Source organism: Elgaria multicarinata, chromosome 6 (assembly GCF_023053635.1).
Source record: "Elgaria multicarinata webbii isolate HBS135686 ecotype San Diego chromosome 6, rElgMul1.1.pri, whole genome shotgun sequence".
Taxonomy (NCBI): Eukaryota; Metazoa; Chordata; class Lepidosauria; order Squamata; family Anguidae; genus Elgaria; species Elgaria multicarinata.
This window is the reverse complement of record NC_086176.1, coordinates 102939835-102965814: the sequence shown is the minus strand read 5'-3', so window position 1 is coordinate 102965814 and position 25980 is coordinate 102939835. Positions and strand designations below refer to the sequence as shown.

The 25980-nt window shown below is 42.5% G+C and overlaps 1 protein-coding gene across 15 annotated transcripts in view; it reads left to right on the top strand.

The window, feature by feature from the left end:
* The window catches only part of NEDD4L (NEDD4 like E3 ubiquitin protein ligase), a 289888-nt gene that overhangs the window by 228907 nt on the left and 35001 nt on the right, over positions 1-25980 (top strand). For 7 of the 15 annotated variants that reach the window (XM_063128205.1, XM_063128204.1, XM_063128211.1 and 4 more), the window contains 7 exons: positions 1239-1370; positions 3585-3704; positions 8145-8345; positions 12153-12230; positions 16249-16303; positions 16393-16449; positions 22341-22399. In XM_063128205.1, the coding sequence (XP_062984275.1) occupies positions 1239-1370; positions 3585-3704; positions 8145-8345; positions 12153-12230; positions 16249-16303; positions 16393-16449; positions 22341-22399 (702 nt within the window). The remainder of the gene's footprint in view (positions 1-1238; positions 1371-3584; positions 3705-8144; positions 8346-12152; positions 12231-16248; positions 16304-16392; positions 16450-22340; positions 22400-25980) is intronic. The other 8 variants (XM_063128207.1, XM_063128206.1, XM_063128197.1 and 5 more) reach the window with 5 other exon arrangements.

The window sequence follows — 25980 nt, the reverse complement described above, 5'->3', positions numbered from 1 at the left end:
GTTTGTTTTGAGTAGCAAATCATACTGCAACTCACAGCAGGTTGCAGTATATATCCTATTTTCCAATATTTAAAATGCCCAGCCTCCGAGGATTCCAGTTATTTCTAAGTTTGGTATTTGCAGGTTCAAACAGATATCGCATCTAGAGAACAGCAATTCCCAGGTTTGATAGTTATGGGGGCCATATCCAGTGATTTCTCAGATACCAAAGTGGGGCTTAGCCGGGCTTGCAGTTAACAGCAGGTGATTTTCAGGGTCATGGCTTTCCACCAGGTGCACAAGCACCACAATAGATGCTTGCATATGCATCGCACACATGATTCATCAAACATTCTAGAGAGTCGATGCTTCTGGACCTGTCAGTGAACATAGGCTTATGGTTTCATCTTTCTATTGCCAGTGGATAGAAGGCTGATTCATAAGAAAGCGTAAAACCAATGTGATGTAGTGAATAATGAGTATCTGATGAAAACTGGGGAGAGGCTCAGGTTCAAACCCACTCTCTGCTCCAGAACTCACTGGGTGACTAAGACAGTCATGATCTACCAGCCTAACCTACCTCACGGTGTTGATGCGAGGATAACATGGGAGGGGGGATGTACTCTAGAAGAAAGGCGTAATATCAAAATAAATAAAATGCTCACATCTTTATGAATCCCATATATTAAATGACTGGGTTAACATTTCAGGAATCCAACAGAGATTGATTGTTAACCAACGTATTTGTATTCAGGGCTGCACATCCTGCAACCCAGCAAGGCAAATGCTACCCACTAGTCACTTATGGGTTGTGGTTTTTTGAGGAAATGAAAACAAATGTTACACACTATTCAAAGAAGGAAATCTACTCAATGAGAGTAACAGACCTTGTTCTTACGGCTCTTAGCGGTTGTGTGTTGATTCCATTCAGACTTTTTTTTTTTACTCTTCTGCCCTTCCTGATATCTATCTTTCATGAATAAATCACATCTTCAGCAAGGATAAAATGAAAGGTGTGTCTGTCAGACTGGGCAGTGCTTGATTTCGGTGCATTGCACGTTGATTTCAGTGCATTTCACTTTACTTGTGTCTTTGCCAACCCTGCTTTAGGATGGAAATGAACGTCTGTGTGTAAGGGAGCCTACCTTTAGAGGACGGGATGTGCTAACACGCATTTCCCAGTTATACTGCTACAAATACTGTTTGATAGAAAAGTAACTGCCGCAAAGTAACGCTATGGTAATTTCTTGCATAAACAGCCATCAGTGGCCTATGTACATACTACACCGGGCTTACCTTCGGGCTGGGAAGAGAGGAAAGATGCTAAGGGACGTACTTATTATGTCAATCATAACAATCGAACCACAACTTGGACTCGACCTATCGTGCAGGTATGAAACTTGCTATCCAGTGAAAGCAATGGAAAATTTAGAGCGTGTAGAGACATTTCCATTCCACAGTTGTATCAGGTTTCAGAATGAAAGACATGAATGGGATAGGACCATTTCTGGGTAAATAATTGCTTCTAAGTGAAAAGATGTACATTGACTAAGGAGCTGTTCTGTGTAGCACTGGCAAATGACAGCTCTGCTACGCATCAAACCTACAAGATCTGCAACATAACGCATGACCACCCCTAACCAGCTTAATAATATCTACATTCAGGATTGAGAAAATTTAGGGTCAGTGCAATGTGAAGTTGTGCAAACTCAGCCTTCTCCAACATGGCCAGCACCTCTGGAAGGCACCAAGTCGGAGAAGACTGTGCTAACTTTTAACTAGATGAAGAGAAGCAAAATTCTCTATTCTGACTTGCCTAAATGAAGCTCTAGTTGTGAATTGGCAAGTGCAATTTCATTATGATAATGATGGTGATTTGGATTTCTTAGTTGCCTTTGTCTTAAAAAAGACCCAAGGTGTCCAACAGCAAAATTATAAAAACATATAAAGTATAAAATAGCTAAAAACAATTACCATTAAAAATATGAAAACATAATAAAACAACCAAAACATCAGTACAAAACCCCACCAAAACCACTGTTTTATAATGTTAACTGCACTTAACAAATTGGGAGCCAGACCGGGGAATTCATCCTCCCTCCATGCAGCCTCATCCTTGGAGCAATTCAAGGGTTAATGTTTGTTCAGCAGCATTAACATTAAACCTAATTAAGGCTAACCAAGATTTCCCATTAACCTCTGTCTGAAACCACAGTTTGAATGGGTGTCAGATCCTGGTTTAAGGGGAACCCAAGGAGATAGATGTAGGAACAAGTAGGGTGACCGTATGAAAAGGAGGACAGGGCTCCTGTACCTAACAATTGCATAGAAAAGGGAATTTCAGCAGGTGTCATTGTATGCATGTATCTGGTCAAGAAGGCAGGGCTCCCGCAGCTCTAACTGTTGTGATAAAGAGGGAATTTCACCTCATAGAAATTACACCTGCTGAAATTCCCTTTTCCATACAACTGTTAAAGATACAGGAGCCCTGTCCTCCTTTCCATATGGTCACCCTATTTCAGTGTAGCTTTTTTATTCTTTTCTGCTCCTCCAAAAGTGTCTGGTGCTGTGGGAGAGTGGGGAGGAAAGTACCAATGTTGAGAGAAGCCAATATTAAATTGACCATTTGCATACGGTTGCAAATACACAGGCAGCAACCTAGGGCTCATCTACACCAAGCAAGATATTCCACTATGAAAGCGGTATAAAAGTGCTATATAAAAGGCAGGAGCTGCACTACTGCTTTATAGTGGTATTGAAGTGCACTGCAGGATCTACACTACTGCTTTATAGTGGTACTTAAGTGCACTGACAACTGTTGGGGTCCATGACACATCTACACCAAGTAGGATATAACACTATGAAAGCTGTATATGGTATGTGTCAATGAGCCCCAACAGTTGTCAATGCACTTCAATACCGCTATGAAGCAGTGGTGTGGCTCCTGCCTTTTATATACCTCTTTCATAGTGCAATATCCTGCTTAGTGTAGATGAGCTCCTAGTCGGTCAGAAATGGGGGATAGTCATTGGTAAGTCTTGTAGGCACGTTACATTAGAGGTGATGAAAGAAGAAACACATGTCAGTTATACTTAACTTCCTGTACCTTAATAATATACAATAATGCAATATATAATATATACTAACATTGCAAAATTTGGGAGAAGGAGATAGATTTTAAAAAATGATGGATTAATCCAAAAACTCAAACCTCTGGCCCTTGGTCAAATCGTATACACCCTGTAGCCTTCCCAAGAGTAGCTAAGAGTTTTGGGCCTTTTCTACACACACAGCCAAGTAATTTGAGCATTGGATAAACCACCAATTTAGACACTTCACTCTTGTAGTTTGATGAAATAGTTGTAAAAACACTGCTAAAATAAACATATTGGAATGTATTTAGAATTGAAAAGCAGAATATTGACTGTGTAATCACAAATTGTTCCAGGTACAGCATTCTTCCTAGGCAGGGTTGCATTATTGAAAGCATGATATTTTATCATTCACTGAATTGTACAGTTTGGAAACATTTTATCATGAAATAGCTCAGCTTTCAGCCAGGAAGGTCATAACATGTAGCTAACTTGTGTTTGCCTCTGACGTAGCTTGCTGAAGATGGCGCATCTGGGTCAACATCAAACAGTAACAACCATCTAACTGAGCCTCAGATAAGACGGCCTCGTAGCCTCAGTTCTCCCACAGTTACATTATCTGCACCACTTGAGGTGAGAAGTTATTTCCCAATAAGCAGGGCTTCTTCCTGGATTCCAAATCTTTCCATCTCGTCATTTCTCCTTCCCTTGTTTTTCAGCTCAGTTGTGCTTTTGCAATAGTTCCTTTGTGCCTCAAACACAAAAACATGTCTGCATCTTTTCATTATTTCCCCCCACTATCTTTATTTTGTACCATTACTCTTTGTTGTTCTGATGAGTTCTTATGCTTAACCGTTTGAGTATGTTATCGTTTTTCTTGTTCTTGCTCCCCACTCTGTACATTCATGACCCCATAGTAGACGGATTCCTTATATTATCTTGAAATCTTCTAAGATGTGTTCCTATTTTTACTTGAAATTTTCTATTATTATTTGAAATATTCTGATTTAGAAATATTCTTAAAATTTGAATTCATTCTTTGGCAGGGGGAGAACACACAAGTGTTTGGGTCAATTACAAGGCTACATTATTATTTTATTTGTATGCAACAGAAAACTAGGGAGGTAGAGCTGAACATTTCAAGCTTGAGTATCGGGCATAGGTATAAATGGCTTGATGCTCAAAGGGCTGAAAACCTAAGGCAGCTTCCCCTCCAGAAGTATTGTACTAGAACTCCCGTCATCCCCAGCCAACATGGCCATTGCACATTGGGGCACAAAAATTCCTACCCTCACCTAGTCACTGATGGGGGGCTGAGCTGACAATGACTGGTTAAGAATAGGGTTCTTGGAGTTATGGTGGATAACTCAGCCTGTGCAGCTCCTGTTTAAAAAAAGTAAAAAAAAATAGGCAGATTACATGTTGGAGACCATTAGGAAAAGAATTGAAAATAAAATTGCCAGTATCATAATGTCTTTATGCAAATGTGTGTGTGACCACGCTTGGAATACTGTGTGCAATTCTGGTCACCATTTTTTTTTAAAAAAAAAGTTATCGTAGAGCTTGACAATGTGCAAAAATGGGCAACTAAATTTATCAAGGGGCTGGAGCATCTCCCCTATGAGGAAAGGTTACAAAGTCTGGGTCTGTTTAGCTTGGAAAAACGGTGAGTAAGGGGAGAATGATAAAGGTGTATAAAATTATGTGTGGTGTGGAAGAAGCCAATAGGGAGAAGATTTTTGCCTTTTTCTTAAGATGCTAGAATCTGTGGTCAGGCAACTAAGCTCAGTGGTGAAGATGCAGGCAAATCAAAGGAAGTACGTCTTCACACAGTGCGTTATCAAATTGCGGAATGCGCTATCACAGAATGTAGTGATGGCCACCAACTGTGACAGCTTTAAAAGGGGATTAGACTCATTCATGGAGGATAAGGCTGTCAATGGCTACTAGTCATGATAGCTACAGTTTGCCCCCAGTATCAGAAGACCAGTTGCTGCGGAATGTGCCTGGGAGGGGCCCTATTGTACTCATGTGCTGCTTGTGGGCTTTCAGAAACATCTATGTCAGCCTTCCTCAACCTGGGGCGCTCCAGATGTGTTGGACTACACCTCCCAGAATGCCCCAGCCAGCTGGCTGGGGCATTCTGGGAGGTGCAGTCCAACACATCTGGAGCGCTCCAGGTTGAGGAAGGCTGATCTATGTGAACAGAATAGTGGATTAGATAGTTATTTGGTGTGATCCAGTGGGGATGCTCATAGGTTCTTATGCTAACCCACTTTGTAACCCTTGCTGCTGTCTTTCACACACTGCTTCATTTAATGATCCCATTTATTTAATCCAAGCAATGATTATTTGCTCAAAAATCCCAGATGCACATGAGTAAAAAAAGCTACAGTATCCAAGCAAGTGAATACATATTACTTTTTTATTATTATTGGTTAGCTCTTGAAAATGTTCTTAATTTAAATGGGGAAAGCACCACACCTTAGATTTTAGTTATTTACAGTGCAATCTTATACCTGCCTATTCAGAATAAATCTCATGGTTTTCTGTGGAGTTTACTCTCAGGAAAGTGAATATAGGATGGCAGCTTGCATGAGCTAATAATCACCATGAGTGAGACGGAAAGGCTGAAATTGGAAGTAACATTGGCCCCGTTCAGACAACACGCTGAACCATGCTGCTTAACCACAAAATGGTTAACGGAATGCATTGACCAGGCCAATATTTGAAATTACATGAGTTCAGTTTTTCAGTGCACCAAATATCATGACTTGGTTTATGTTGATCAGCATGGTAAGTTGGTACAGAAAATATATTCGTGTACTATTTGAACATTGTAAAGCCCCCTCAATTTAACCTTTTAGTAAATTAGGGGTTATTACCCAAATAGCTAGCAACTTGACGGTAATATCTCAAACCTCCCAAATGTCCTCACAATAACTGCCATAGTTTTCATATTTATAATAGGGGGAGGGGATTCAGATGGCCTCCTCCACATGTTCAAAGAACGCCCACTTCCCTGATGCCCTTGGAGGCCATGTCTGCTGATTCTGCATGTGCAATAGAGTCCATAGCATACTTTGCTATGCATGTAGAGCTCCTCGTGCATACTGAATGCACAGCTGGTGTGGGACATGTGTACTGGATGTTGAGGGGACATGGATAGTTTACATGTTCCTGTGCCATTCTGCTCTGTCATTCCTTAACTGAACCACCCTCATGAGCTATCTCCAGGTGGTGGTGTTACTTCCACCCCCTCAGGAAATGAGCCATTACTGCTAGCCTCATCTCTGCCTCTGGTTGCTGTTGCATACTACTCTCCCCTGTGTTAGCACATTCACACAAACATATACAGTGGTAGCCAAGATTCTGGACACTTTTTGAAATTTTCATGTTTTGCGACTTTGCATGCTTATAGAAAATGTTCTGTTTCACAAAATTCAAATGTGTATATATCAATTGAAACAGAATTTAATGCTGAATTCAATACAACAAACAGAATGCAAATATCTGAAGTACAAAAAAAGTTATGCTTACTTTCGCCTAAAAACAAATAGGTGTGATTGAGTGAAGAAGCGGATTGGAATTGCAAATCCTACTGGCCAGTTACAGTCCTTGTTCTGGGGACCCATCACATGGCAGTAGCTGCGATACATCATGTTTCAAGTTGGGGAAAGTCAGTTTTGCTGTTTGTTCTGTAACTGAAGCACAATTGGAGATTGTGTGAATATTTGAAGTATTTCTGAAATTAAAAATGTATGTACGTACATCATAAATAGAGCTATGGCACCTAAGAAAAGAGTTGATTGGACACCCAGGAAAAGAAGCAGGATTGTTGTATTACGTGAATCAGGTCTTTCAATTGATATATAAACATTTGAATTCCGTGAAACAGAACATTTTCTATAAGCATGCAAAGTTGCAAAACATGAAAATTTCAAAAAGTGTCCACAATTTTGGCCACCACTGCAATGTAGATGAATGGCACATGCAAGTCTTCAACTTAAGTGCACACGCTCAGACCAGGGCATGGTCTGAGGGCAGATGATGCAGCCACCTTGCTGAAGCTAAGCAGGCTCGGGTTCAATCAGTGCCTGGGTGAGAATTCACCTAGGACCCTTTGGATGGCAGCTTAAGTCCCATGGAGGGGAAAGCGAGGATATACAGAAATATTTTTTTTAAAAGCACAACATTTTACACGTCTACCATATATCACTTTCTCTCGTGCATATATCCATGTCCTCTTCCCTTTTCACAGTTTACTAATCCCCTTCATCTTCATCTTCCAATGTAAGTCTTTTCTCGTCTCTGCACTGCACTGGCTTCTCTAGCTCATATCATTTTCTCGTGACATTGATGAGAGTTTTTGCAGTCCAATGGAGTATAACTTTTGAATGGTTGATTGATTCCTGAGAAGAAAGAGGAGAGCATTCCGGGCTCCTGGCACAGTCCTTCCTCTGCCTAACCTTGGATCTTTTCCCCATTAAGATAGAACATTGCTGTGCTTTTATTTTCCTTTCATCTTCTGGTTTCTGTGTGTTGAGTTAAAATTGTGTCCATCAACTGAGGCATTATACTTCTTAAGGGGGGGGGGACCTCAATGTGATGCTCTGATGTTTTGAAATATCTATGCTGTGGATTTCTGGGTGTGATAGGACTGCATTTGGAGACTGCATGATGGCCATGTTGGGTTTCTGGTCAGATCCCGCAAAAGAAAGAGCATGCCCTTGGAGGCCGACTTTAAGGTATTAGACTGTCTGAGGCTACCAACCTGTCCATCTAAAACCATTCATTCATTCAGTTTATGAGTCACTCCACAGCCAAAGCTCTCAGGGCAACATACACAACAAAAAAAACAAATACAGTAGAACAGATGATAAAATATCCTGCATGAATGTACATTACAGTTTATTAGAAAAGGGTGAATAGCTGATTTTAAGGCAAGCTAGTGAGAGATGATCTCTAGTCATTTGAGTTCTTTTATCCCAAATGAAGATTTGTGTAGTTCATGTTACCCAGTGTCATTCATGGCACAATCTAAAGTGACTGTTGTGATTCTTAATTCCACAGGGGCTTGCTAAGGACTCTCCTGTGCGAAGAGCTGTGAAGGACACCCTTTCCAACCCACAGTCTCCGCAGCCATCTCCGTATAATTCTCCAAAACCACAGCATAAATTGACACAAAGCTTCTTACCTCCTGGCTGGGAGATGCGAATAGCACCTAACGGCAGACCTTTCTTTATCGACCATAATACAAAGACCACTACTTGGGTAAGATGAATTCTGAATCCTCTCATCTCGTAGGGGGTTTGTTTGGTTTTAGCATCACAGACCAGGATGTGTCTGAAGGTAAGTGGGACAGGGGCGGGGGGACCATTGACTTTAATTAGATAGAGGACAGGCTGGATACTTCCTCCACACAATTGTCAGGCAACTTGTTCTATTCTTTAACTATACTTTCAATCTGTCATAGTTTTCTTTCTAGTACGTAATCTAACCTTCTTTCAATATTTAAATATAAGTTCACCCATAGTGATTATGGGTTAAACAACCCACATTTAGTTTGGGCAGTGTGGCTGCTCGCTCACCACTTCTTGCTTTGCATGGGCTTTCATAAACAACCCAGGAATGCCCTATTCCTGGGTTGTTTGATGTGAAGTGCAAACCTGGAATCCTGAGTTGCTCAGGGACAAACAAGCCAGAGTTTGAACCCGTGGTTTGTTGTTGGGTTAAAACTCTAGGTTGCCTGTCCCTCAACATCCCAAAGTTCTGGTTTGCACATCACATCAAACAACCCAGGAACGGGGCATTCCTGGGTTGTTTATGAAAGTGGATGCAAGGTGGAAACAGCAAGCACAGGAGGTAGCGTGCTCACTCTGTTGCATCCCTGCCAATTAATGGGTTAAGCAGCCCAGGAACTGGCATTACATAAGAACCAGGTCATTGCTTTCTCTTGCTTTTAGTAGCAACTTACAGCAGTTTTATCTTTCTCTGGAGGACATGCTATATTTAAAAGCTTTTGTCGTAGCACTATATTTTGCTCCGTGTTGAAAATAACCACTTTCCTCATATTTTCCAATGAAGAATCATTACTGTCACGTCACAGTGCGAGGCATTTCAGAATAACGTAAACAAGAGACGACACATCCTTTCCACATGAAGCACGCAGTACATTTTGAGTTTATTAGTTGTGTTCTCTAAATACGGATGTTTACATCTCTGTCTGCTCCACAAAAGGCCCTTTCCCTTACTCAAACTGGCAACAGCTATCTAAGCTCCCTTGCAGGGTCTTTCCTTGTCCCTTCTGCCTGAGATGGTTTTAACAGGAAATGCACCTGGGGCCTTCTGCATGCCAAGCCAGAGCAGATTTCCAAAGGGCAGGAATTATTTATTTGTTTGTTTTATTTAAGGTATTTTTATCCCACTCCTTAGCGGAAAAGGAATCCAGATCAGCTTGCATATACTCAGTAAAACTAGACGACTCCCTACCCAAAGGCTCACCATCTAAAAAGACACAGCACTCTAGGAAAAAAGGGAACAGAAAAGAGGAAAAATAATTCTCTCAGAAGGGCTGGCGGAATGGCCTTGCTTCCTGCTGTCATCTCCCTCAATACAGCCTGCTGGAACAGCTCCCGGTGACAATATGATTGTGAGGCAAAGGAGGAAAGGCAGTCTTGAGTTAGGGAGGATCTAAGATATTCAGGGTTCTGTAGGCCAATCTATAGCAGGAACCGACACCTTGAATTTTGCAATAGAAGTGCACGCAGTAGAACATGAGTGTGGACATCCTCCTGGCCACACACCGCATGAGGAAGTGGGCCATTTCATTCTTCTGAGAGGTAGCCTTGAGATGATGAAATACAGTCAACCATGTCTGAACCTGTGAGGAAAGGTATTGGCATAGTCCCTTCTGGACGACACCACCATCTGAATTTCCACATGCCATGATGGATCTGGAAGCACCCCAAGCTTGAAAATCTAACCCCATCTGTGAGGGGTCTTGCTATGTCCGCTCCCTTCCTTGTACCAGCTTGCGAGACCTGCCCATTTGCTCCAGGCAGGGGGAACAACATGGAAGAAGGGGCAGAAGGCACAGGGGCAGGAGTGAGAGGAAGACAAGGGAGCTGATAGCAAATGAACGTGAGAAGGCAGAGCTAAGAAGGCAAGAAAGTGGAGTAGAAAGAGAAGGGGTGAGGTAGCCAGGAGCAAAGAGGTAAAGGGTTTGCGAAAACAAGGACTTGGAACTTGAAACAAAGAGTGTTAACAGCCCAGGCCTATGCAGAGGAAGGCATTCCTAAACTGATTAAAGTCAGTGGACTCTGGTGTCCCTGCCTCTGACATAATTGTGCAGTAATGATTAAACATAGAAGTGGAAAGTATGGGAAACATTAAAGCATAGCACTTGCTACCCTCGCATGAAACTGTCCCCATTTGCATTAGGATGATCAAATGATGTCCGTAAGTGATGTTCTCAAGACAACTAGGTTTCCTTAATATAATCTCTTCAGAAATTATGGATGAGCAATGTCTTCATCCCATGCCTCCAAATTGTGTTTACTGACATTCCTGGGCTTGTTTATTTCCCTAGATATTTAGGAGTATATTTTGTTACGCCTTACAGTGACTTCATATAAAATCTCATTTAATGCCAATGCACAAAGCTGTTGTAAGGTGCAGAAATGGGAAGATATATATGATTAGGAGTGGAGGAGGGGCTGACGTATCCATGTACCATTCCCCAAGATTTTTCAGCCACACTGTCTCTGATCGATTATCTTCTAATAGCAGTATTATAAAGAAATTGGCATTGGCATACTATTAACATAACAGCTTCATAACTAGGGAAGTTTCTTCTCCTGGATGTTTGACAAAGCCACAATCTGCACCTATTTCAGGGATCCCTCCTTCCGCCACACAACTTTCTCGCCTCTCCTCCTCCTTCAGACACAGGAGAAAAGGAAGAGGCCCACCATGCGTATCGGGCCACTTCATATTGAATATCTATATCTGTATCTCTATCATCTTATTGATCTATCTGTCTATCTATCTGTGTATCTATAGATACACAAATGGCAAAACTATGCTAAATTCCACACTATCACAATGATTTTAATAGCTTGTATGAGGGACCCCAAGTCTTTTTTGGCTCATGTGCTCATTTGGAAGTTTGAGACAATCTTGTGGGCACTCTCACAAAATGGCTGCCATGGTAGATTATGCTCTCTCGCTCTTTCTTTATTAGATAGCCAGCTGACTATCCCAGTCTCTCTCTCTCCCGGCATACGCACATGCACAGAAAGGAGGAAGGGGAAAATGGGCCCAGACAAAAAGGGAGAGAGAGAAATGACGAGAAGAAAAAACTTGTATTTCTTAGCTCTATGAACTTCCCAAGCCTGAGATCATTTCCCATGTCTGAAGGGAGGAAGGCAGTGAGTGGGGGAAGGGGGCTCAAAGGCTTTGTGAGCACTGGCAAAAGCCTTCATGGGTACCAGTGGGGATACCAGGGCAAAATATTATGAAAGCCAAGCCTTAGATTTCAGCTATAATGTGACCAAACCTTATGGGTACTTAACAGTTCAACGTGCAAATGCTAGGCAGTTATTGGAGTGAATATTGGTTTAATTGGGAGTGGGTGGACTTGAAACAGTCACCTAAATTACTATTACACAATGTTTTGTATGTGCTGATTGAACTTTACCGTCCTAAATTAAAAAAGAAATAAATGCTTCAAAATAGCTGTATCCCTTGCTTGTATTAAGCTGCAAGCGTAGGAGTGTGTATGTTTTTTTTGGCAAGATTTGGTATCCAAAGAGCTTCCTTTCTGACAGTTAAGAATGTGTGATGAAGCCCTGGATTTTTTATTTTAAATATTTTATTGATTTTCTTACAAAGTAGGTACAAAACATATCCCTCCATTATAAACAAACAGACAACAATAACAAATCACTAATAAGCAGTAATCACATAATGAGTGATGAAGTGGTTCAGAAATGAGAGGCGTATTAAAGGTGTAAATACGCAAAGGATTTTTGTAGCTTCAGGTGCGATACTCTTACAGTAGCTTGTTTGTCGTTATAGGAAGATCCACGGCTGAAATTCCCAGTACACCTGCGATCAAAAGCTGCTTTGAACCCTAATGACTTGGGTCCTCTTCCTGTAAGTAAGCGTGTTGCACATTTGTCTAGATGCATCTTTTATGCTTGCTGAATGCGTGGGGAGATTTGTGTGTAGTGGTAGCCATCTGTTTTGTTTCTGGTGCTAAAAAAAGCTTCACCGTGAACAGAAACATCTTCCCTTGAGCCTTCTAACAGCATTTTGAAATGTCCAGTCACTTGACTGCTGCCCATTTAGCTGTGGCATACAGAACGATGTATTAGCCCAAGCTGAAGGGTAAGTCACTGCAGATTCTTTATCGTTGGCTCTGGATTTTGGATGGTTTCTATCGAAACCCAAACAATAAACAGGCTTTAATCAGAGGGTAGAATGGCTCTCATCATTACGGAAAATGGCTAATTTCATCATCTATTACCAGCCTGCAGTGGGGTGGGGGTGGGGGGAGCTTATGGCTGTTTTTATTTGCTCTATGTGTTTTAGGCCTTCACAAACCCACCATAATATCTGGATTCTCTTTTGCAACGTGCGTGGATAGTTAGTTTTGTCATTTAATTTACATGTGTAAGTCAAAACTTTAAATTTAACGCGGTGGGGAGGAAAGCCTCTCCTCTAAGCAGCCAGTATTTTGTAGGATTAGTTGGAAGGCCATCAAGGCCAACCCCCTGCTCAACGCAGGAATCCATCTTAAAGCACCCCTGACAGATGGTTGTCCAGCTGCCTCTTGAAGGCCTCTAATGTGGGAGAGCCCACCACCTCCCCAGGTAACTGGTTCCACTGTCGTACTGCTCTAACAGTCAGGAATTTTTCCTGATGTCCTGCTGGAATCTGGCTTCCTGTAACTTGAGCCCATTATTCCGTGTCCTGCACTCTGGGAGGATCGAGAAGAGATCCTGGCCCTCCTCTGTGTGACAACCTTTCAAGTATTTGAAGACTGATATCATGTCTCCCCTCAATCTTCTCTTCTCCAGGCTAAACATGCCCAGTTCTCAGTCTCTCCTCATAGGGCTTTGGATTACACTCGGAACCAAATAACAGTGCTGCTCAAAATGAAGAAGAGGGCCACTTTTGTTGTTCTCAGTGGTTGGGTTTCTCACCCACCCACCCACACATTTTGTATATCCCCTAGGAAACAGTTGTTCTTCAGCATGATCAACCATTTATAAGTGACCCTATTTTAAAGTAGCCTTCCCCAACCTGGTGCCCTCCAGATGTTTTGGGCTACAACTCCCATCATCTCTGACTATTAGCTCTGCTGGCTGGGGCAGATGAGAGTTGTATTCCAAAATATTAGGAGGTTACCAGGTTGGGGAGAGCTATTCTCGCCCAATGCTGTCGGCTCCAACTGCCCTACAGAAGCTGTTCCCAGACCTCCTACTAGGAAGACCCTTTTTAGGTGAAGGTACTGTGGAGTAGACCTGAAACCTTCAAATTGCAATGCCCTCTGTGTCTCTCCATCTGCTACTAGTAACTGTTGTAGTGGCTTGCTGTCTAGAGCAACTCAATCCACACTTGATATCTAATCTCTAAGATTGCTTTAGGCCACCTTACATTTTCACATGCCTTCTGATGCTTTTCCGAGTCCCAATAAATTTGTCTATGTCTCTCCAGTCTAACATGAGAAATAGCACCTGTAACAATAGGAACATAACAAGCTGCCTTGTAGTCAGACCATTGGTCCTTCTAGTCCGCATTGTCCTCTCTGATAGCCAGTGGCTTTTAGACAGTGGTCTTCTCCAGTCCTGCCTGGAGAGGCCAAGGATTGAATCTGGGACTTCCTGCATGGTAAAGCATGTACTCTTGTCACCCTCCCCCTAAACAGGAAATATGGTAACAGTATGAGTACACTGGGCCCCATTTTGGGAAGCAGTGCCTGCTTCTAGAATCAGCCACTCATATTTGAGCCTTGAAGTAAGGGAGAAGACCTGATTGCTTGACTGAAGACTTGCGGTCAAGGTCTCATTTGGCCAGGAAAAAAAATGATGGTCTTTTCCTCCTCTAAACTATTCAAATGTGATTGGTGTGGAATTACCACCCAATAGTAGGGTGACCATATGAAAAGGAGGACAGGGCTCCTGTATCTTTTAACAGTTGCATAGAAAAAGGAATTTCAGCAGGAGTCATTTGTATGCATGTCACACCTGGTGAAATTTCCTCTTCGTCACAACAGTTAAAGCTGCAGGAGCTATACTGCAGCTATAACTGTGACCAGAGTGGAAAAAAAGGGCAGGGCACCTGCAGCTTTAACTGTTGTGATGAAGAGGAAATTTCACCAGGTGTGACATGCATACAAATGCCACCTGCTGAAATTCCCTTTTCAATGCAACTGTTAAAGATACAGGAGCCCTGTCCTCCTTTCCATATGGTCACCCTACCCATTAGGCAATTGGCCTATGAGACTTAAAACTGACAAACACTTGTTCCCTCTCCTGCCTGCCCTTGACTCTTTTAGTATTCTTTTGTATTTATCTCTGAACATGAACTGCTGCACTTCCCTTACGTGGGAGCAAGTTAATGTCCTGATCAATTAATTTGTAATGGGTTTAAAAACTCCTCTGTGTATGTGAAACCTTCCTTTGGGTACAACCAGGTTCCAATAAATCCACTCGCCTCCTCACTATAGACGAGTGTCCCACCCCCATCTGCCATACACCCATAATACCCAAACGCTGCATCTCCTTCCCTTCCCCAGAGGTGTTTTCCTTTCCTTCTGTAAGTTGGATTAAACAAACAAATCTGCTAGCTGCACCTCGCTGGCGCTTTCTACAAATGCCTGTCGGTGACAAGCCCGGCCACCTTTCTTTTCCATTCAGGAAACAAGGGGTAGCCTCATTCCCTTCCTGTTCAGTTATTTCAAGAGACAGCAAGGAGGTGCTGCTCCCGGCACATTTTTGAAAGGCCCAATTTTCAGTGGGGCAGGGAACTCTCTCTTTTCTTTCTCTCCAACCAGGGAAGAAAAGAAAAGTGGTTTTGCTCTGAACTTGGACTTCTGCAGAAAGTACCAGCCCCCCCTCTTGCAAAAACCTTATGGGAGAGAAAGATGTCCCCGCCCCTCCACGTGCGCGCCGCACACACACACACACACGCACACTTTTATTCCTTGTTCTCCATGGAGAAAAGAAGTGGTGATTTCTTTCCCTGTCCATTCTTTTCTTTTGTTTTTTTGGAGGCAGCCGGAAGGCAAGGGTTGACACTTTTTGGAAAAGCTCGAGGTGTTGTGGGAATGCAACCGTCTATTCTCTCCTCCATGGAGAATGGGAAAGAAAGGAGAGAGAGGCTCCATTCTATGAAACTGTGCTTTTTGATAGATGTTCCTGACATGCCTGGCTGCTTTGCCTTCTACAAAAATCCCAATGGGATGGAAAGAAACAACTGGTTTGTTTGTTTTTTTCCATGGGGATCCGGGGTGGGGAAAAGGGAGGGATAATTTGCTCCCTTCCTATTGGGGGCCTTGGAGGACGTGGTAGGAGCAGCACCAACATACTGCTGGTGCTTTCTACAAAAGCACAACTCTTGTGGGATGGAAGACGCCTCTCCTCCTTCCCCCCACCCCTCCAGTCCTTCCCCTTTAAGCTTCTGCAGGAAGCAGCAGGAGAAAAGGTGCTGCTCAGACTTCCTGCAAAAGACCAGCTCAAGGGCAAACAGCTGAGTTTTCTGCATGTCCATCAGTAATATATTTGGCTAGTAAGCCAAGCCAAAATTTGTTGGCCACTTGCTGCAGCAATCTCTTTCTGGCTTGATGGAAGAAGTGGATCCATATGCAGTTACTTGGTGTACATGGACCAGTTCCCTTCCTTGGAACAGGGGAAGACACATGCAAGGGATTCACGTGTGCCTCAGCAATGCATGTGGACCCCTGGATCAGGGCATATAACTGGCCTTCTAAAACTTCACAATAACTGTATCACACGTGAAGCATCTGTAAAAGGAGAGAGAGGGAGAGAGTTACGTGCCTGCTCCTTTGCCTGCTTTTTAAAAAAAATCTTTTTGCACATAATACAGTCATAATAAATATTAATTCCGCTGCTGATGTTATTTTTTTGTTGTTGTTCTTTAATTACAGCCTGGTTGGGAGGAAAGGATACATTTGGACGGAAGAACGTTTTATATAGATCATAGTAAGTAGGCACGCAGGTTCTTCAGCAAGTAGATGAAGGGAGGTCGTCATTATTGAAGTGAAAGCTTTGTAATTTTACTCTTCATTTAGGAAGCCAGGTGTTGATATGTGGCGACATTCATACCCGAGACTTAGTGCCCTCCTACGGTACTGTATAATTCACCAAAAGCTTGCTTTTAATTGGCTCATCAAGCTTTGTCCCTATTTGATCTTGTGAAGCATTAACATTTTTCTTTGTGGTTGTTTTTGTTGAACTTTTTGGATTTTATTTTTGGTGTTGTGGATGAATCCCATGGCTTATATGCACTTATTAATAAATGAAAGCACACTCTAGGAATAGAAAATAAGATGAGAAAAAAAAATGATGTAGCCACAAGTCTATATATGTAGGCAGTGGAAGAGATTTTCAACAGAATCTTTTCCCCCACAAATTACTCAAAGAAGGTCTTGGGGCAATGCCAGTTCTGACCTTATTTTCTATTTGTGGCATGTTATCTTGCACCCACCCTGTTAATCTCTATCCACTTCTGTTCCTTGAAGTCCCAGTGTAAATGGTGTTTCATTGTAGACATGTCCTATTACAGCACCTCTGAACAAGTGTGTGGATTTTTGTTGTGTTTTGACTATATCAAGTGGCACCAGTAGTAATTGTTCTTACAGCCAGGAGTGTTTGTGGGTTTCTTCTTTTCATAAATACATATTAAACATCCTCTCGAGATATAAGGCAAAAGGAAAGAAGCTGTATTGAACTTGCAAAATTAACCTTTTTAAAATAATTGCACCAGTCTTGTGGTCTCTGTTTTCTTTGAATCTCCATAGAATTAACTGCTAGAATTATCCTTAGTTGCATACTGTAACAGGCTTTTGTTCTGTTTTAAACTGCCTGTATCAAGTAGCTTATGGATTTTGCAAGTGCATGAATAGCTTTAAAGTAGTATTATGGCTTTAAAATAAGGAATAGAAGTTGTAGACTCCCAGAATTAGATTGTCGCATTTGTAGGATTCATATGAAATTAACTAAGAAACACCCAAACCTTAAAAGTGATCAGTTTTTTTATTTATTATTACTTTGGGAAAACAAAGAGGACAATAATTAGATTTCAAGTATTTTCACTTTTTGTATCAGTCATCTTCCTTTTCCTTTAAAATTTAAAGTTTAAATAGTTTGATACTCCAGTCTTAAAAACTTGAGCCTGTGTCTCTGCCACTGGTGCCAACACATTGTGTCTTCCGTGTTACATTGGTCAGTACATTGCATCCTGAGCATTGATTTGCTGTTTCCATCAATCCTGAAGGTGCTGCTCATGTTGGAGCAACATAAAAAGATTTCCTTTATCCTGCCACAAAACTCACCTGAGGTAGCGTCCAGTGGTGGTGCAGCACTAGCGCTATTGCTATTGTGTTAGTGCAACATCATTAGTGTTTGCTAGTGCAAAGGGGAAGAGCGTCAATTTGGCTTTGCTTTAGCAAGCACTAATGACATCGCAGCTAACACTGGTTCATGCTAACGCAACGTCATTACTGCTAGCACTGTGCCACCATTGCTACTCCATGGATACTACTCAATGCAAGACGGTTCTAGTGAGCATGGTAACTGTATACCTTGCCTGAGGTAAGCCCTGTCATGGCACACGGGTGCCATGTAGTGGCAGAAGAGATAGTGCTGGCATAGCAACACAGGTGTCTGTGCTTATTCTATTGCTAGATCCAGGCCCTATCATTGGGCAAAGGAATCGTTTATCCTCCAGTGCTAGCACTGCAAACTGACCCTGTAAATTTTCACTGAACAAATTTGAAAACATTTGCCAATTTGATAGGAATCTGATACCTGACAAAGATATTTATTTCGGTTCAAGCACCCTTGCTTCCATCGTTGTTTCAAAACAACTCTGCCTACTGCTCAGCCACCCTGCCAGTCAGCAGAGTGTGATGGTATCAGACGGAGCCATTTATACTTTCTCTGTGATAAAGCTGTCCTCAGTTTAAAAAGGTCAGCCGGGGAAAAGAGACAAGTCACTGGTTTCTCAGTCTTCCCTAATATTTACAGCTGGCTTCACAGTGTTTGAAAGGGAACACAGACACATTTATAGAGCACATGATTCCAAAAACAATGTTGTGCTGTGATATTTGCCCTTTTGCAATTCATCCCCCTTCCCCCGGCCTGATGTTATTGTATTAAATCCCATATCAGTGCTGTGCTCTGTACTCTGGTTATGGACAACTCATTTAGACTCCAACCATGACCCCCCTCTTAATTTTTAGGTGTGCTGTTAAGTGGTATCCAGTATCCACTAGCATCATCACTAGTACAGATCACATTGCACTAGCAGAAGCTAGGTTCTGAAGTATACGCAAGATGAGAATCCAAGTTACGTTTGCGTGAGCACGGTCGCACAACCAGTAGCGAATTATGCTTGCGCAATTGCTTGCACAACAAAATGATTTGGAGGAGCAACACTAGCACTATTTTACTTTGCAGAATGACGCTGTTAGATACTGCCCGTAGCTTTTGAGAGCCTACAGTTGTACTTGAGTTCTTCTCTCACTTAAAATATGTCAGATATATCCCAAAGGCAATGCTGCCCTGGTGACTTTTGAAAAATAACTTCAAAGGAGAACCAAATAATTTCCAGGACTTTGATTGCCCCCCCCCTCTACCCCCTAAGAATTCTTACTTATTTACATTACCTCCCATTGTTATCACAGAGTCCATTTAAAGGGGGTTGTGCTGAGTAGTGTTGTATTAGATTACATTAGATTATACGCAGAAGAGCAAGGCTAAACCATAGAGTCTCCTGCCCCTGTCCTGCAACTTCTTGCCAACATAACCAAATGTGATCATTCTGCTACTTGTAGTCCAGCTGGTTAGGACCATCTCCAGGTTTGAGGGGGACCTTAGCAAAATATCCTTTGCCTTTCTCGCTGGGCCAGGCAGCAGGCGACAGCATTTTAAGTTCCCAAAATGGCCTGGGCCATGCTGATTAGAGTGCCAGCTGACAGGGTACAAAGTGGGGGAGTAGGTCAAGCACCAGTAGGACCCCAGCAGCTCTCCAAGACGACTAATTCTGGGCCGGTCAGCAAGAGGCGTGATTTTCCCCCAAACTGGAAGGTTGGCAATTGCACCTCCAACCTACCATATATTGCTAAGAACATTTGAGAGCCATCAGCTTCACACATGACATCAAAAGCACTAGTTAGCAGTACTTCCATTAGCCCTATATCAACCTTCCCCAACTTGGTGCCCCCCAGCTATGTTGGACTACAACTCCCAGAATCCCCCAGCCAACACATCTAGGGCGCCAGGTTGGGGAAGGTTGGCCTAGATGAGGAGTGGGCAGGAGGTAGATCTCCAGATGTTTTTGACCTTAACTCATAGCATTCCTGATGATTTGCCATGCTGGCAGGGATTCTGGAAGTTGGTCCGAAGCGTCTGTAGATCTACCTTCAGCCCACTGCTGTCTTATGTGAACAAGCAACCACATGCTCCCACCCCATCCCAGTTTAGTATTTGTCATCACTCAGTTTATTTATTTATTTATTTAATTACATTTATATACCGCCCCACAGCCGAAGCTCTCTGGGCGGTTTACAACAATTAAAAATAGTAAACATTAAAAGTATACAAAAATTTAAAAAAACATAAAAACAGTATAAAAACAACAGTATCCATTTAAAAACAACAATTCTGGGGTCCATTAAAAACAAACTTAACATTGTTAAATGCTGTTAAAATGCCTGGGAGAAGAGAAAAGTCTTGACCTGGCGCCGAAAAGATAACAATGTTGGTGCCAGGCGAGCTTCATCGGGGAGATCATTCCACAGTCGGGGGGCAACCACTGAGAAGGCCCTCTCCCTTGTTGCCATCCTCCGAGCTTCCCTATGGAGATTCCAATTGTATTGGAATCTCCATTTCACCTATGGGAATGCTGGAAAACATCTGCCCTTCAGTCAATCTACAAATGTAACAGGGCAGTTGAAGTATATTATGGGAACCTAATCCACAGAAAGTGTGCTTATTTTCCCCCTAGTATTCTGTTACAAATATACTTGTAGCATAAATCAAACTGCAGGTACCAATGTCCTGAAACGCATAAACTCATTTCTTACAATGGGTCACATAAACTTATACACATTGACCCTGTTCAGACAACACACTAAGCCATGGTGGTTAAGCATTTTTAGCAGAACATTATGCGTTAGCGTCTCATGTGAACCATGACTTAGCATATCATGTGAACCATTCCTAACCATGGGTTAAACACGCTCACTAATTGTTTGTTGCAAAAGGGTTAGCAGCCTAACCATGGCTTAGCATGTTGTCTGAACAGACCCATTTTGAACATGTGGCACCCACCAAAAATAGACATAGTAACAAATCGGGAGCACCTGTATTATCAGGGGTAGGCAACTTGTGGCTCTCCAGATGTTTTGACCTACTACTCCCATTACTCCTCACCATTGGCTATGCTGATTAGGGCTTATGGGAGTTGTAGGCCAAAACATCTGGACCTCCAGAATATGCAGTATCTGCATTTTGGAGTCAGGTTATATGGCAGGTCAGTTTCACTCAAAATGCGTGTGGACATATAAATACATCAGAAAGATGAGTGGTCCTTACCACCACCCGAAACGGCACTTCAGCTCATAAAACCTCTCCCAGGGCTTAGCAAGCCTCTGCTGGCCAAGGACGTTGAAGAACACCTCTCAATTGCACAAGGGTTAGCAAATCAGATTCCAGGCCAACTCAGCATATGTGCTCCTCGTTAAAGACAACAACACATGTCTTGTTATTTATTTGGATTTATATCCTATTATATTGGGCCCAGTCCAGGACAAAGAGCATTTTAATAGCTTAAGAAAAAGAGGGGATCCAAAGGGATAAAAATCCAAATTATCTCTCTGTGAAGGGGAACCCAAACACTTGTCTCTCAACATATGGAGTCCTCTTTCTTCTCCAAGCACTCTCTCCTACACCAATGGCCCTGCATGGCCTGGAGACCCACTTGAAACCACCAGGAGTAGGGCCTTTAGTGTGTTGGCTCCCCCCATGAAACGCCCTCCTAACAGAAACATACGCTACTTGATTATTGGCATTTGCTGAAGACTTTTTAAGCAAGCATTTCCTAAATAGACTAAATCCAACCACTTTTTAATTGATATTCTCTGCTTTTATTGAAAATTTTTAGTCTTTTAATTTGTTGTGCATCACTCCAATATCTCTTGATGTGGAGTGGTTTACATTGTATCATAAATAAACAAATAAATAAGTGTATCCTAATAGCTAACTGTTACAATTTTCTCTTTCTCCCTTACCCACTGAATACCTAAATAGAACTTTAAAAGAAAATAGAACTGAATCCATTTCTTAACGGTTCCAGTTCACCTGCTCTGTTAAATTAACTCTATTTTATTTAGTTAGTTTAATTTCTAGTCTGCTCCATTCCCTGGGGCTCCTATCCCACTCTTTGTTCTAGCATTACATTCCTGCAGAACCCTTCCAACGTTCTTATATATATTATTTATTATTTATAAATAATAAATTTATTATTATGTCAATAAGCAAGTAGAGAGCCTTTAAGTTATACTAGAAGCAGTTTTTTTAATTAGGAATTCTCCCATAAATCCAGGATTCAATTGTATAGTTAATTTAATCAGGTGTATAAGGGAATTTATTAGTCTTGAATTTGTTATACATAACCTGAAATGAACAGAAATTATAAATCCCTGGAAAAAAAGGGATTTATAATTTGCATAATTAATACTGTAAAGACCATTAACGTGCAATACGACTCTCTATGCTAGATCATAGTTGATATTTGCATTTTTGAATGGATGTTTCCCACTAAACAGTGTGATGTTGGGAGGGTTAATCGATGGGATGGATGTAAATTCCTCTCCTCTTAACCACGAAGAATGCAGTTATAAGGAGATAGGCAAGAATTAGAAGTGGAGATGTGTGTGTTTTAAAATCAAAGTTTAGATGTAAAAGGAACATTAGAAGAGAACTCATGTTGCAATTTCTTTTGTTTAACTTTCAGATAATAAAATTACCCAGTGGGAAGATCCCAGGCTGCAGAATCCTGCTATTACTGGTCCAGTAAGTACTGCATGTAAAGTCTGAATTCTTTTGTGAGTTGGCTGCTGTGATTGTTTTCTGGCAACCTGAAGGACAACTGTTAGCAGAGGAGCATCTGCTGTCCATAATTATAGTATTGCTGATGTCCAACCACTTTTTCTCAACCTCTGCTCTTGGATTTGGGGGATCAATTTATTCCCGCTTCAGACAAAAGGAGGGAGATAGATTGTAGTAATAATGGGGATTAGGTCCTTTGCTTCTCCCCATCACCTAAGGTTTCACTAGCATCAGATAACAGACCTGGTGCGAACAAGACCCAAGAAGTGTAGCGGAGTAGCTAAGAAACTGAGCTATGAACTAGGAAGCCTTGCCTTCAAACCTGCTTAAGCTTCTAACTGTGGCTTTAGGCAACCTAGTATTCTCCTGCAATATGACTATAATAAAAACTGTTCTAACTGAAAGGCAGTGTTCTAACAGAGGTCAGATTGGGGGGATGGAAGGCATTTTTTACTTTACCTGGGTTAGGAGGACTCAGCATGGCGTGCAAACCTGTTACCTTGAGGAAAAACAGAGGCTGAATTATAGATCATGCTTGAGGATGTTTATGCAAATATTCTTCCCTCTATCTATATGGTGCATCCAGATCTTGTAAGGTTTTGCTGGCACTAATCTGCAGGCATTGTTGGGTGGTGTAGGGAGCAACAAGTAATATTCTCTAGGACTTCTTCTATAAGAGAGTGTTTGTAGTTTGAGAGAGTGAGGGACATCTGCCGCCATACGTAACATGCCCTCTCAAGAATGACAAGTCCCCAAGTTCCGTAGTTTCTGTTTGCATTTCCTGTGTACATGTCAGAGGAGCCAGCAGGGTGGGCTACAGGAAGAAGGGACAAGAGTAATAATAATCAGGGACATTGATATTCCAGGATGAGCGGGAGCCATTGTTGCTCTCAGAATGTGCAAAGCCCAGATCATAAAGGATAAATGGGTTAGGCCTCTGTTTTCCAGAGTGCACAGAAGAAATGACCTTAGATCCCAGGAACAGAAAGCAGTGGCCTAATCTACACCTGCTATTTATCCCGGGACAGTATCGAGGTTGACCCTACAGGGCCACATGACACACAGCTGATACCGGGGTGAAACGGGGACGACCACTCCGTTCTCCTGGGATATCGGGCACTGCAGTTATCACAATTTTTCCCCATCTCTCTGGCAATCCTGAAGTCTGCAAGGGGTGTGGGGCCCGTTCCCAAAGTTGTTCCTGTTCCCTGCGAGTAGTGGGGCTCAGCAAACAGGCAGGCAGCTGTGCAGACGGAGCCCATAGGTATCAGGGATGATGGGGGGGGGTAGCATTTTTGCTGCCTCCTGAATGGGTCTTGGTGTCTTCCAGCACCGAGTTTTTGGTTTTTTTAAAAAGAAATCATACCCTCACACAGGATTGCTGTTCCGCAATTGCCTCCACTTCTAAAAGAAAAACCTTTGCCCCCAAGCAGCCCTCTTTACTTCCAGGAGAACGCGTTGGTGTCTGGCCCCAGAGAGACGATCCCGGAAGGACAATTCTTCCCAAACATCCCTCCCTCCTCTCGAAAGGCCTCTAGGTGTAGACGAGGCCACTGTCTAAAGAGCATTCGTCATGCATGCATAATTTTCTTTTTTATTGATTGTATTTAAAGTTATTATATTGCCAGCTTTCAGGGCAAAGGCCTTCTGAGAAAACTTGCAGCAGATAATTAGAAACGTAAAGTAATTTTAAAAATACAAATAAAGTGACCCCATTACAAAAACTAAAAACAGCAGCAATGTAAAACCCAACTCACAGTGTTTTGTTAAACAGAAATCAACTTGAAACAAAGTTTTAATGCCTGTTTTAGGGAGAGACTTCCAAAGAGGAGCCACTACTGAAAAGCTTCTGTCTCTAGTGGCTGCTAGTGTGAAGGATCTTCATGGAGGGCCTCTGTGCAGGTTCACATGGCAGGTTCACATGGGTGGACAGAGTCCTTCAACTAACCTACCCCAAATCTATTTACATCTCTAAAGATCGACACCAGCAGATGATGATGATGGTGGTGATGGATATACGGCTTACCATATTTAAAAATATCTCTAAGCAGTTTCCATGTACATGTTAATACATTAAAATGCATAGTAATTGCTAAAACGTTCACATTAAACAAATGAAAACATATAAGAGAGCAATCCTATGGACCCTAGACAGCGTCAGGAGGGGCCCATCAGATAGTTTGGAATTCTGGATTCGAGGTCGGAGACACTGCTCCGACCTCAGAACCAGGAGTCCAAACTCCTCCCCTTTCCTTTCTTCCTAGCAGCCGCTGCAAAAAAGAACCGTGCTGGCTGCCTCTCTTGAGTTTGCAAATGTGAGCCCAGAGAGGACAGAAGGGGGCAGTTCTGTGGGCAAGGAGGGGAGGAGACTGGGGCAACCAGCTTACGAACAACCCTCCAGCCCCCTCCCCCCCCTCTCCCTCTCCCCGCCAGCTCAACTGGATAGGCAAAAGTGTTCATCTAGCTAAAATGCAGAGCGCTGGGAGAAGCAAGATAGCCATCACCTCTTTGCTCCTGCGGCTTTGCATAAGATGCCCGTCAGCCTCTGATTTTGGAGGCTGAGAGGCATCCAGATAGGATCGTGCTCTAAATTGAGCTTGGAAATGAATAGGCTGCAAGTGCAGCTGGTACAATATTGGTGTTTTATGTTTTGAACTCCTGACCCACGCAAACATCTCAGCTTCGTTCTGTACCAGCTGAAGTTTAAAAACTGTCTTTAAAGGCAGCCCCACATGGAGCATGTTACAGTAGTCTAGCCTGGTTGCAACCAGAGCATATGCAACTGAGGCAAAGTCAGTTTTCCCCTGGTAGGCTCACAGCTGGTAAACCAGCCTACACTGGGGAAATGCACCCCTATCCTCCAAAACCACCTGCACCCCCATTAGTAGAGTTGGAAAGGACCTATAAGGCCATCGAGTCCAACCCCCTGCTCAATGCAGGAATCCACCCTAAAGCTTACCCAACAGATGGCTGTCCAGCTGCCTCTTGAAGGCCTCTAGTATGGGAGAACCCATGACCTCCCTAGGTAACCTTGTTCCATTGTCGTACTGCTCTAACAGTCAGGATTTTCCTGATGTCCAGCCGGAATCTGGCTTCCTGTAACTTGAGCCCATTATTCCGTGTCCTGCACTCTGGGATGATCGAGAAGAGATCCTGGCCCTCCTCTGTGTGACAACCTTTCAAGTATTTGAAGAGTGCTATCATGCCTCTCCTCAATCTTCTCTTCTCCAGGCTAAACATGCCCAGTTCTTTCAGTCCTTCCTCATAGGCCTTTGTTTTCAGACCCCTGATCATCCTCACTAGCAGGTAGAAAAGAGAGGTATAGCTGCATGTCATCAGTATACTGATGGCACTTTAGCCACAAACCTCCAGAAAATTTCTCCTAGCAGTTACATATAGATATTAAAAAGTATAGGGGACAAGATGGAACTCTTAAGGTACCCCAAAGACAAATGGCCAGGAGGTGGAATAGAAGTGCCCACACACACACAGTACCACTTTATGAGTCCATCCATCCAGAAAGAACCAGAGCTATCGTAACACTA